This window comes from Salmo salar, chromosome ssa14 (assembly GCF_905237065.1).
Source record: "Salmo salar chromosome ssa14, Ssal_v3.1, whole genome shotgun sequence".
Taxonomy (NCBI): Eukaryota; Metazoa; Chordata; class Actinopteri; order Salmoniformes; family Salmonidae; genus Salmo; species Salmo salar.
Genome location: NC_059455.1, coordinates 71,075,277 through 71,089,139, shown reverse-complemented (window position 1 = coordinate 71,089,139; position 13,863 = coordinate 71,075,277). Strand labels below are relative to the sequence as shown.

At 40.8% G+C, this 13,863-nt stretch overlaps 1 protein-coding gene across 3 annotated transcripts in view; it reads right to left on the bottom strand.

Annotated features, from left to right (window-relative positions):
- Positions 1 to 2,294: 2,294 nt before the first annotated feature.
- LOC106570219 (KH domain-containing, RNA-binding, signal transduction-associated protein 3) overlaps positions 2,295 to 13,863 on the bottom strand; it is a 156,547-nt gene continuing 144,978 nt past the window's right edge. Inside the window, exons 8-11 of one of the 3 annotated variants that reach the window (XR_001320628.2) lie at positions 10,731 to 10,789; positions 7,735 to 7,876; positions 5,608 to 5,655; positions 2,295 to 3,474 (exon numbers count right to left, since the gene is read on the bottom strand). Coding sequence is in view for 2 of the 3 variants with exons in the window: in XM_014142306.2 (XP_013997781.1) it covers positions 7,782 to 7,876; positions 10,731 to 10,789 (154 nt within the window). In the remaining variant the exon portion in view is untranslated. Of the gene's footprint in view, positions 3,475 to 5,607; positions 5,656 to 6,941; positions 7,877 to 10,730; positions 10,790 to 13,863 lie in introns of those variants that run through there. The other 2 variants (XM_014142306.2, XM_014142307.2) reach the window with 2 other exon arrangements.

Genomic DNA, 13,863 nt, shown 5'->3' with positions numbered 1-13,863 from the left:
AAGAGCTCATCAACATGATTAAAAGGAATGGAACACACATCAATGAAAACTAGATCAAAACGTTCCTGTAGCTCACTGGCATTATTCATTGTTGGACATAGAGGATCTGACAATAGGTGTATAATTGCATTCGGTTCTGAGCATCACTGTGGAATGAATATGATGTTCAAATGTGTGTGTGTGTGTGTGTGTGTGTGTGTGTGTGTGTGTGTGTGTGTGTGTGTGTGTGTGTGTGTGTGTGTGTGTGTGTGTGTGTGTGTGTGTGTGTGTGTGTGTGTGTGTGTGTGTGTGTGTGTGTGTGCGTGTTTTGGGTTTTAATAACTTTGTGGGGACCAGAAGTCCTCACAAAGACTGTAAAACCAGTCCTCACAAGGGGTTAGAGGTTTGGGGTTAAGGTTTGGGTTAAGGAAAACAGGATTTTGAATGGGAATCAATTGTTTGGCCCCCACAAGGATAGCAAAACAAATTTGAGTGTGTGTGTGTGTCTGCAGAGCAAGAGAACGCCGTGAATATAGCTGTCTCACAGTGACAGCCAGGATCGTGACATCCTTTACGTACATTCATAATCAAATAAGCCATGTAACTGCTCTTACTCTGCATTAACTCAGACAGGATAATCCCAGATAAGCCTTGGCATTATAAGCCACTCCAGAGTGGAAGTGGAGCCACTAGCTGCTATCCCCCGGCAGTGATGAGAGAGTTGACACACACACACACACACACACACACACACACACACACACACACACACACACACACACACACACACACACACACACACACACACACACACACACACACACACACACACCACACACACACCACACACACACACCGCTTCAGTGTTATTGTCCGGGGAACTGGCCTCAGAGTGAAAAGAGAATCACTTCCTCTAATGGAAAACTATTGTCTGACTGCTACTCCACTGACAACATCAGTTGAGAGGAATAGACATAGGGAACAGGATACCATTTGGGATGCAGACACAGAGTAGAGTTGTTTTATACATGGAAAGCTATTTTGGGATTTCCACTGCCCTCGTGGCCTGTTCAGATGATCTCAGACCAGTTTGGGAACCCTTTGTCCTGAATGCTGTTTTTCTGAATGCCATTTTTCCTTCCTCTATATTTCACTGCCTCTAGACTATCTAAGCTTCTTGGCATACAATAAGGCACTGCAAGTGAATTATTTATTCATTTGAGTGGATTATATATACGGTAATGAACAAAACCAAATGCAATTAGAAGTGTCATTTCGAGCAATAGGATGTCAGGCCTGTGGCATACTGCATTATTCATTTCTTTCTCTTCCCTTGCAGTCGGGTTATACAGCAGTGGAGGCTGGTGGGAGGAGCTATAGTTGGACGGGCTCATTGCAATGGCTGGAATGGAATAAATGGTTTCCATATGTTTGATGTGTTCGACACCGTTCCATTTATTCTATTCCAGCCATTACAATGAGCCCGTCCTCCTATAGCTCCTCGCACCAGCCTCACGTTATGGCAGTAAACATCATAATGTGGGGAAGGATGACACGTTTTCCCCCCATTTAACTATCTGAGTCCACAAAGAAATACTAGTAGGGTTCACTGTCAGTTCAGCCTACTTTAGAATGTACATCAAATGTATACAGAGCTGAGCTGCTTCTCAAATAGCACCCTATTCCCTATATAGGGAATAGGATGCCATTTGAGATGAGTGCTTTGTGTCTCTGTGAAGAATAAAATGTTCCCTGACAGATTCTGCCAGAAGATGAGATACTCCATTGCCGGGCTGGTCTCCTGTCTGTCTCTTTTGAGGTTAGGAGAAGTGTGATACAGGTCTCCCTAGCTATCACAGTGGATCTGGGCCGATTCCGGCTAAGAGTCGAGGCGCTCGGCTGAGAGTCAGATTCGGCCAACGTCATGAGGCCCGAGTCTTAGGCAATATTACTTATGGCTAGGATGCAGGGATTGAGCTCGGGCTGATTCCGGTGGGAGTTATCTGGCCCAAACGTATTACTTGCGTCTCGGGCTGATTGGGGCTACTCTCTGGCAGATGATTACACAGGTTGCTTTATATAATTAACATTTCATTATTTATTTATTTTTCCATATTTTATCATTGTTTCTGTGATCAAAAAATAAAATTAACATTCTTTAAGAGTCCTGTTGAAGTAGTATTTTAGTATTTTGATACTTTGTGCAAGGCAATTGATAAGCATTAAAAACTTTGTGGCTGGAGCCTCCCGAGTGGCACAGCAGTCTAAGACACTGTATCGCAGTGCAAACTGCGGTTCTACAGATGCTGGTTCGATACCCATGCCGGCCGTGACCAGGAGACCCATGAGGCGACGCACAATTGGCCCAGTGTCGTCTGAGTTAGGGGACGGTTTGGCCGGTCAGGATGTCCTTGTGCCATCGCGCTGTAGTGACTCCTATGACGCAAGCACGCTGACACGGTCAACAGGTGTACAGTGTTTCCTCTGACTTTTTTGGTGGAAGAGTATAATTTGTATGCATAAAATGAATAATAGTAATATTTAAAATGACTAAATAGGGTAATTTTTGTATACATTTATTTAAATTTGGATCAGGCAGCTTCTGGGGGGAATTCTGGTAAGATGCCGGCAAAGTCAGCTGAATTCCTGTAGACGGAAATGGCCGATGTACTTGGGCCGATTCTGGGCAGTCATTCATTTTGATTCCGGGCCGAGTCCGACACCCGATTCCAGGCCGATTCTATCAGTTCTGGCCCCCCGGAAGAGGGACGCTTCTGGGCTGATTCCTCATTGCTAGCTGGGTCCTATCTGTCTCTATAGAGGAGAAGTGTAATAAAGGTTTCCTGTCTGTGGCTCTAGACGCTTGGGGAAGTGTGATGCAGGTTTCCTGTCTGTCTCTCTGGAGGAGAAGTGTGATACAGGTCTCTGGTCTGTCTCCAGAGGAGAAGTGTGATACAGGTCTCCTGTCTGTCTCTCTGGAGGAGAAGTGTGATACAGGTCTCCTGTCTGTCTCTCTGGAGGAGAAGTGTGATACAGGTCTCCTGCCTGTGGTTCTAGAGGCTGCATGGGAGAAGTGTGAGGCTGGACTGCTGTCTCTCTCTCGCTCTTAAAGCTGGGAGAAGTGTTATACAGGTTAATTGTCTCTCTCTATAAAAGCTGGGAGAAGTGTGATGTTGGTCTGCTGTGTCTATGGGACAAGAGCTAGGAAGTGTGATCTACACATTAGCCTCTTCCCTTTACAGTTCCTCTACAGGTGGCTCTGCTACGACATCCACGGAGAGAAATGAAATGTTCAGTGTTTGGTCTGTAGATAGATCAGAGATCCACACTGAAGTTTCTTCATCTGGTTTCTTCAGCTGGGAGATGTGTTCTCCTTTCCTTTTAAAGACCAAATCGGTGCATTTCTTTCATGTGGTCCTGCCATGTGATTCTTCTGAGAGCTGTCTGGAAGCTACATCTTAGAGTCATGTCATTCCAGCGATGTTTTGTTTCAACCTAAAAGGATACAAAAAGCTATTATAAGCAGCTTAAACGAACACAAAAACAACAACAACAATATTATCAACAACAACAACAAGCTCTTTAATCACTTTTAAGATATTGTCATTGTGGACGTAAAAGAGCCCGGCTGCTCTTTGAAGTTTAATGGATTTTTGTCAAAACCAATCAATAAGTCATTATCTCTATGTGTGTTGATGATGGAGAGGAGATGAGAACCCCGCCAGCGCTCAGCTCGCTATCCTTTTCATATGTCTCCAGCTGGAAGGGCCTATAGAGGTTGGTTCTGATGGCACGGGGCCCACGCCTGCACAGAGCTGAACTCCTCTGTATACTAATCACACAGACACAAAGGGTGGCAGCGGCCCCGCCTGGCACACACAACCAGGGGGATTGTGGGCCGGTAAAACAGGGAGGATTATGGTTTGTGCTCTGTTGAGACGTCCAGGATTTCTCCCCAGTCTGGAGACTATCCCAGAGGAACAGCTTTCCTGTGCCGCAGTAACATGGGTTTACCATGTTTAACACAAGGTGGTAACAAGCCGTTCAGACATGTTCCACGGCTGCTTAGAGGAACCACAATATGTTGAGCTCATAATAGGATCTGTGTGGCCACATCCAAACGAGTACCCTATTCATACCCCTTGACTTATTCCACATTTTCTTGTGTTATAGCCTGGATTCAAAATGTATTAAATTGTTGTTTTTTTCTCACCCATCCACGCACAATAGCCCATAATGGCAAAGTGAAAACCTGTTTTTAGACATTTTTCCAAATCTATTGAAAATTAATATCTCCTTTACATAAGTATTCACACCCCTGAGTCGATACATGTTAGAATCACCTTTGGCAGCGATTAGAGCTCAGAGTCTTTCTGGGTAAGTCTCCAAGAGCTTAATATTTGATTTTTTTTTTTTATTCTTCAAGCTCTGTCAAGTTGCTTGCTGATCATTGCTAGACAGCCATTTTCAAGTCGATTTATGTCAAAAATTGTAGCTTAGCCACTCTGGAACATTCAATGTCGTCTTGGTAAGCAACTCCAGTGTATATTTGGCCTTGTGTTTTAGGGTATTGTCCTGCTTAAAGGTGAATTTCTATCACTGTCTATTGGAAAGCAGACTGAACCAGGTTTTCCTCTAAGATTTTGCTTGTGCTTAGCTCTATTCCATTACTTTTTATCCTAAACAACTCCCTAGTTCTTGCCGATGACAAGCAAACCTATGATGCAGCCACCACCAAGATTGAAGAGTGGTACTCAGTGATGTGATGTGTTGGATTTGCCCCAAACACAACGCTTTGTATCCAGGACATTTCTTTGCCACAATTTTTTCAGTTTTACTTTAGTGCCTTATTGTAAACAGGATGCATTTCTGTATTCTGTACAGGCTTCCTTCTTTTCACTCTGTCATTTAGGTTAGTATTGTGGTGTAACTACAATGCTGTTGATCCATCCTCAGTTTTCTCCTATCACAGCCATTAAACTCTGTAACTGTTTTAAATCACCATTGGCCTCATGGTGAAATCCCTGAAGGGTTTCCTTCCTCTCCAGCAACCGAGTTAGGAAGGATGCCTTTATCTTTGTAGTGACTGGGTGTATTGATACACCATTCAAAGTGTAATTAATAACTTCACCATGATTTTTTTGCGAAGCATTGGAAAACCTCCCCAGAGTGAGTCCATGCAAATTATTATGTGATTTGTTGAGCACATTTTTACTCCTGAACATATTTAGGCTTGCCATATCAAAGGGGTTGAAAACTTAGTGATGCTATACATTACAGCTCTTCATTTTTACTTCATTTGAACAAAATTCTAAAAACATAATTCCACTTTATCATTATGGGGTATTGTGTGTAGGCCAGTGACACAAAATCTAAATATGATACATTTTAAATTCAGGCTGTAACACAACAACATGTGGAAAAAGTCAAGGGGTCTGAATAGTTTCTGAAGGCAGTGTAGTAGACTACTTTTGACCAGGGCCCATATGATTCTGGTTAAAAGTAGTGCACTATACAGCACTGTAGCTTTTTAATCTCGGCTAATACTGTATTTGTAACAAAAGCTTCCTGGTTATGTTGATTTAAAGGAGGAGAATTATCCGAATAATAGCGTGGGCTGCAACTCACCTTCAGAGCTTGAGGGTGTTCGGATGTGCCCTGGGCTCTGGCACCAGCCTAAAATAAAGAAAATAACATGATTGATTACAATAATAAAGGTACAGAAAGAAAACAAACTACTTCAATTTAAAGTGATCCAGAACAATTGTTTTAGTACGGTTAAAGAGTAATTCATTTTACTTACAATACAACATATTTTATCAAAGTCTTATAATACACTTATTGCACACCAAGCTTACTAGAAATATTACAGCTATTTATATTACTTTTTAATGTTTTATATCGAAGTCTAATTAATCCCCAGTGTTGACTTTTAAACCCCTTCAAGATTAAGAAAGACTTAATAAAGAACAACATATTAAAGTTCATTTTGGTTTTAGTGCTTTATGTTTGTCAGTCTACGTTAGGATGAGGTTAGGTTGGTTGGGTTTGATTACCTTGTGGAACGGATGGACGGAGGTCTTTTAAAACAGCTACTGTCTGTCTGCCGTCCTCTCAGTGCGGAGGTCAGCTGGGGTTCAGAGGTCAGGGGTCATTTAGAGTCTCTCTAACGGAGGGGCATGGCCAAAGGGCAGGGGCCGCATGGGTCTTTATAGACTGAGAGATAGAGGGCCACACCACCAGAGGGGAACACAGGGAGCAAAACAACAACAGAAACGATTTCCCCTCCATACAAATTCCATACAATTGTGTGAAAGCCATTGCTTACATCCAGTAGAAAAGCTATGAACAGTCCCTAGGAGTTTCTCCTGGTGTCACTGCTTGTTGTCATTAAAATGTAATAGCACTGTCTATTATAAGATGCTCAAAGTGACTTATTGTCAGATAGGCAAGTGAGAAAATACAGGTGCCGATGCCATTGTTATTGTATATGTTAGTGTACTGTACTATTACCTATGCTGTAACACATTGAAATCTGTTTTATTAAGAGATAACATATGAAAAACACACAACATCAAAGACTTAAATCTGTGATTGACATTGAATCTAAACCATTCCCTACAAAACATTACCTGAATTGTAAAATACAAATATGCATCACAGTTCTTACAAAATTGTGTTGTTTTGTTGCTTGCATTCAGTTTTAAGATTTTTCATAAAAATAATGTTAACTTTTATGCGGTTTTACATGTTATCATATTATTCAGAAGCTAATTCTTGATCAACATGGTATCGCTCGAGTCTATACATTCATTACGGAAGATAAAAACCTGTCTTAAAGTGAGCATTTCAATATTATCATCAGCATCATTCTTTCCAATGTTAGTTTTATTAGTTTAGATTATAGTGTTTTTCTATTTAGCTATGTAAATACAGAATTAGGCTCTTGAACACAAACGTACTTCTTTCAAAAGGTTTATTGAGCATCAACCAAGAAGAAAAATTTAAAGGGCTTACATAAGCGGAGAAGGTTAATATGCTAATACACTATTTCTGCTACCAGACCAATTCTACATGGTTTAATGTCTCAAGAAACGGATTATTACATTGTCTGAAAGCATTTCAGGTTTTTAAACCCCTAAAAAATAATAGATTGAATGAATTATTAAGAGCTTTACATAAAATGTTTTGCAGCTCTTGATTCTTTTTTTTTTTACTGAAGATTTTTACACAAAAAAAGAAGAGAATGGCCTGTGAATGAAGATTGATTAAAGGGGGGAATTAAACAGAAACACACACGTCTACACACGTTTTAAGATAGGAATAAAACAGCTGACACTATCCACAATGATTCCACACCATGCTTGTATAAGCCCTTTAACACTAAAGAACTATCATTTACAAAAGGAGATCAAACAACAATATGTATTTCAGGATCGTTCTGTTTTCTGATTGGAAAGGTTTCATTTACAAGGGACACAATTGACCAATCACCCCCAGGAAAAAATATCTACAATACTTCACCTCTCTACAACTAAATCACTAACATATTAAAGTCACCAATCCCTCTATAACCAGGTCCATAGTATTTAGATATCTACTTGTTTAGGAGTGGGTAGATGACCTAAAATATACACATTATTCTGGTGAAAACAGTCTTGATATGATACCAGGTTTTTCTGTTTTTAAAAACCAAATTTACGATTGAGTGTTTTTATTCTAAAAAGAAGGGAGCGTCCGTATAAAATCCATTACTTGATGACACGTCCATGAGGGATTCTGCAGGTTGTTGTATAATCAGTTCAATATCTGGAGTAGGGCGTCTCTCTGTACACTCCCTTGGTCGTCCGTGCAGCTGGCACCTTGCTGCGATTAGTTGTCCACTCCTCCTGACCTGCTTTATAGGGAAACAACAGTAAGAATCACTTCTACACACACACACTTTTGTGTAACTCAGATGTTTGTCATTTTTACGCTGATGTCAAGAGGTTATCGGACAAAATTGTTTATATTTTCCTTAGCCTGGAACTGAGGTAAGTATTCAGCTATCATACTTTAATCAGGCATCAATCCAGTCAAAAATAGTTCAATTATGTCAAGGTTCTGTCTTCATCAGTGAACATAAATCAAGCATCATGACTTTCTGGTCACAAAATCCTTTGAGAGTCTGATGTTGATATGGCTTATCCAACTGGAACAACAGAAGACTCCCACAGCCTCTGTAGTTCAAACAAAAAATCCACCAATAAGCTTGTCATTCACCTAGAAGGATGCATTTAGATAATTGAAACAGAGGATCAAATAGCTACTTGAAAAGAGCCAGTGTAGTGGCTACTAGCAAAAGGGCACAATAACCATTAGCCCAAATCAGACCTCATTCAGGCCCTCTGCTGTCTATGTGCCAAGTGCCTGCTGCATCGATGGCAGCCTTTGTGTGATCTCTAGCCAGCAGAGTCTCATCCCCGGAGCAGAGCAGAGGCTCACAAAGAACAGTTTTTTCCCTGACATGGTTTCTGCTGGCAGCCCATAACCAATAGTTTCTAATTAAACCTGTCACCGTTTCTCTGGCACTCACTTTAGATAGACAGTGACCAAGGTAACCTTGTGTTTAGAGATCAGCTATGTACCATCAACTCTGTTTATCATTTAAACAAACCCTTCCTTTGAACTGTCAAACACCTCTTTCTTTTGACCTGTTAGAAAGCATTTAGCGTGGCACTGTTACCCGGGGTGTGTGTCTGTGTGAGTGCTTTGGAGGTTAGTTCTTTACACTTTTCCGCCAGTTTCTTGCCACATTATTCCTGTGTGTTAATCTGTATTGCAAAAACAAATATGAATAAACTCTTCTTTCAGTTAAAATAACAACAATTAGGTGGTACTTATATTTGTAGTGTGTATTATACTAGTGTGTGCATTATACACGTTTTTTGCATTTCCCACTTCCCCTGAGACAGCCTCACAGCCAGGGATCAGCCATCAATGACAGCGACCCAGGAGCAATTAAAGTTAAGTGCCTTGCTTAAAGGCACAACGACAGATTTTTCACCTAGTCAGATCGGGGATTCGAACCAGTGACCTTCGGTTACTAGCCCAAAGCTCTTACAGGCTCCTAGGCTACCTGCCCTATGTTATGGTCAATTACAAAGTTATTATGGACCAAAGAACATATACTGTAAGTCCTTCATGTTACAGATAGTGTCTCAGTCTGGTGACAACTGTATACATTTACTGTGAAGTGCTGTAAGAATTGACATCTGCCAAAGCAAGAGGAGACCAGGGTAAACGTAATGAGATGACATTAACAGCTCAGTGACTGAAACAGGAACCATACAGCGCTCAAGTCATTACACCAGAAAATAAAACTATGGTTAAAGCTATATTAGAAAACCAGACGTCAAGGCATATCAGTTACTCTATCACTCATGGTTTATGTATGAATACACTCAGGGCACTGTGTAGACGTAGCCATGCCCCGCTTTATAGAATTACTGTGTCTTTATCAGACATCCCCAACCTTTATAATAACAGAATTATATTTGACATTGTCAGAAAAATGAGCACTGTTCATATGGAGTTGCGTAAAAGAGGTCTAATTCTGTTGTGAAACAGAATAATCATTCAGCAATTATTTTACCATTATATTGACAAAGAACATGCCTCATGATATACGTCTACAACAAATGTGTCCCAAAAATGTATGTAGCGCCTACTCAGGGAAATTACATTGCATGTGGGTTTGAAAACCCTTAGAGTCAACTGACACACCGGTGTGTCAATCTACGTAACATAATAAAAAAATCCCCTTCAAAATCCGTCAGTTTAAACTAAAGATATCCGTCTCAATCTACCGCATCTGCCGATATCGCAGATCCACATCTGCGGTGAAAGGTGGGAGAGCTAGATCTGTGTTTGTCCATGAAACATCCGGAACACCGGTCTTCTCACAAAAACATCTGTCGCTTCCAAACTGTTTTACCTACCTATTTTGACTTCTCTATGGAAAGGGGAGACTCTCGCGAACACGATGGTATTTTGCTCTACAACCCCCACAAGTGTCAGGGGACTTGTCTGAAGAAGATACAGTCAATGTGCCAACTTCTGTTTGTAGCGTCCGAACTGTTTGGGCTACAAACTAATGTGAACCCACTGTGGAAAAGGGGAGATTCTCAGAAGCACGATGGGGTTCTACAATTTGCTTTATGACCCCCACAAGTGTCACGGGACTCATCTGAAGGTAACAGGCACCGGTTAAAAAAATATTATAGAGGATGAAGGTAGTTTTGTGCCTACCCAAAAAGAGGTTAAATATGTGTAATAATAATAATAATAATAATAATAATAATAATAATAATATATATATATATATATATATTTATTTCCTGAGCTTTCTTATATCTCCTAGCTATAGGACAAACACTTCACTTCATTAACACTTACCATGTGTTATTCAATGCATCTACGTGTTATTCAGTGCGTTTCTCTGGGTTATGGTAGTAAAGGCCAAATTCAATATTTTATCAAATACTTTTTTTCTTTATTTTTTTTTATACCTAAAGGGGTCCAAAAATTAAAAATCAAATAGCTAAATGAGCCATAATATGACCATCTTAAAACAAATCCAGATGTCAGCTAAGAACCCCCTTTTAAGAATTCACAGCATTCAAACTGCTGAAGAACAAAGAATCACATTGAACAAGACAGTATTCATTTCAACAACATTTTATAGGTTAATAAAGCAGTTAGTAACTCACCGTATGACTCATATGATTCCTCACCATTATCGTGTCCGTACTCATAATAATCGTCTGAGCTGTGTAAGGAAAGAAAGAGGAGACATCCATCAGAATCTCTTTTTAACAATAAAATGACATGCCCGGGCCTTTTCTTAATAGAGAACAATAGAGGTTGCGGTTTCTACAACACACAGCCATCAAATCATTACCTGGAATGTGAACGACATGAACTGTTCGGTAAAGTGAAAAAATATCAACGTGAGAAAATGATGTGCAGAATTGATGTACCATTCCGCTGTATGTAATCATAAAGATATACTCTACATGGCATTACAAACATACGCAAAAGGTTCATACAGAATGTTTCTTTCATAACTAGGCCTTCCCTCTCTTAGAGGATGGCTGTGTCCATCCCCCCATATCCTGTCCCATAACAGAGGATATGGAGATATACTGTATATGAGAGATGGCACCTGTAATGAAAAATAAAAAGGCTGTCTTGAATTGTGGTTCATTTCTTTGCTATTCTTTATTTATTTCTCAGCAGTTCCCGTTGACTTGCTGACAGAACAATCGTGTGCTGGCATCATTCAGTATCAGACCTATCATTCAGACCCAGAAAGGTAATTCATCATAAAGCTGCCATAGAGCTGACACTGGCAGCCCATCACAACTGAGTCCCCCCCTTCCCACCCTCAGCCATTATCACCTTGGCTGATAACGGAGAACAGCAAAACCAAGCAAAAATGGCCCCAGACATTATCACCTTAGCTGCTGTAGGTTCATCTACCTCAGTCGATCTATAAACACATAGCCTATTAGCTATACAATTGTAATGCTATACCCCTGAAAGAGGGGAAATATGAGAACTGATTCACACTGACACGTAGCATCTGTTCAGTCAGTTGTAATGATGAATTGCATATCATCAACTCGTAACAAAGATATCTCATCTCTTTGTATTCCTAGGCATTACTAATCAAGCTCTGCACAAACAGACATCAATGGAGCACACAGATGATCGTATTATCACATTCACATTAATTATTAGAATATTACTTACGATTCTGTATTAATTTCAGTGATGTATTCGGGGCGGCAGGTTGCCCAGTGATTAGGGTGTTGGGCCAGCCGTAACCGAAAGGTTGCTAGATCGAATCCCTGAGCTGACAAGGTAAAAATCTGTTGTTCTGCCCCTGAACAAGGCAGTTAACCCACTGTTCCTAGACCGTCATTGTAAATAACAATTTGTTCATATCTGACTTGCCTAGTTAAAATAAGGTTAAAAAAACTGTAGTGGTAAAAGAAAGTAGGTAATGGGTAAGCTATCAACTCCAGTGGGTGATGGAGATAAGAACAACCATCCACCAATATGTATTAACTGTATTATTTGCATTATGATGGCATTTTAATGTAGTCCTATATGGATGATAGGAGACGTTCATATTGAAACATATCTTCTTTTCTTTGTTCCTAACTTGGTTGATAAGAAAGTTATTATGAGAACTTAGTAGCCTATTTTTTGCTCCTGCTGAGGTAGGCTCCGAATAACGTTAGCTTCCTACTTCACCCCTCTAGCTGGCTCAGTAATACTAGCCAGAGCCCTTCATAAGTCTCTGCCGCCAGCTAGTCTACTTGAGCTGACTTCCTCGGCCTGTGCAGCGAGAGGGCAGAGCTAGCCATTTGAGAGAGTGGTGAATGTGCTGCTAAAAAGCTAAATCTGGGAGGCAGATACGGGGAACGCATTGGAAGATAACGAACAAACCTCTGTTCATGATTCCACTCGTTCGCAAAGATGCAGGCGAACTCAGTCTGATCAAGAATCTAAGTTTTGATCAATGCTGGGAGCAATATTTAGATGTAATTGATTTTCTTTATTGTGTACAAAATATATATTAGTGTTACTACAATAGGTCTATGACAGGGTCACCTTTCCTCTCCTCTCTTTGGCTTAGTGCTGGAGGTGACACTACAGGCCCATATATACACCAGATCAACACAGAAGGTTGACGTTTATGATTTTCTCATTTCAAAGCACTTAATCATTATTAAACTTTGAATGACAGCATGTTTCTTTTGGGGGGGGGGGGGACTTAAAGACACAAGCTGACATGAACAATTGAAAATCATGTAAGGGAACAGAGGGGGAAAAATGTCCATTGTTGTGGATCTATAAACGTCTGCTTGAGACATTGTCCAGAGAAGGCATTCATGTTGGGTTTCTTCCCCCAGGGAGATCATTGACTTGGCATGAAGATTTCATTGCTCACACAGCTCATGACTCAACCAGTGAACAATAACAGCAGAAACAAAGGCAGCCTTTTTCCTCTTATCCAAACTGGATCCCTGCTAAGATGTGAGTGATTATTTATGCTATGTGTCCACAAAGAGAAGCCAGACGTTGTTATTCAGAGTGTGATGTTTTCCAATCAACCCTCACAGCAGAGGTACCACTGTGAGACTTTCACTGGTGTCCAGCTGCTAATATATACCTGACACCACTCATCATGGCTTTAGAGAGAAAACCAGAGAGAGAGAGTGTGAGAGAGATAGAGAGAGAGAGAGAGAGAGAGAGAGAGTGAGTGTGAGAAATATATATATAGAGAGAGTAACAGAGAGATAGAGAAAAGTAGAGGGAGAAGGAGAGAGAGAGCAAGAGAGAGAAAGAGATGCAACAAATGAATGCATGTTCTCTCTTTCCGTGTCTTGTACACTGTGAAACACCTGACAGGGTTTGTGGTAATTTGATTTCACACCATGTCTCAACACTGGGGTGTATTCTTCCCAGAGCGGAACCCCTCTGAATACACACTCAACTACAAACCGTTCTGCTAAAACGCCCTGGGAAGCTGAGGGGCTAAACAAGCGTCTCATCCTTCCTGTTGGTGTAAAGCTAAAGCCTACGAGGACCAGTTAGGTCCTCAGAGAGCTGCCAAGTTAAAGCTTTCCCCTTTTAAAACCACGAGAGGAGGACTCCCAAAGCTGTTAGGCACTTCTAATTTCTGGGATGACATTTTGTCAATATCCTCACACCTTTTCTCCTCTATTACCCTGGTCTGGTCAGTGAGTCCTCAGGCCTCAGGTATGTCCTGAAGGGCAACGATCCAGGTGAAACTAACTGCTCATATGCCCTTCAAGTAAAATACAGGTT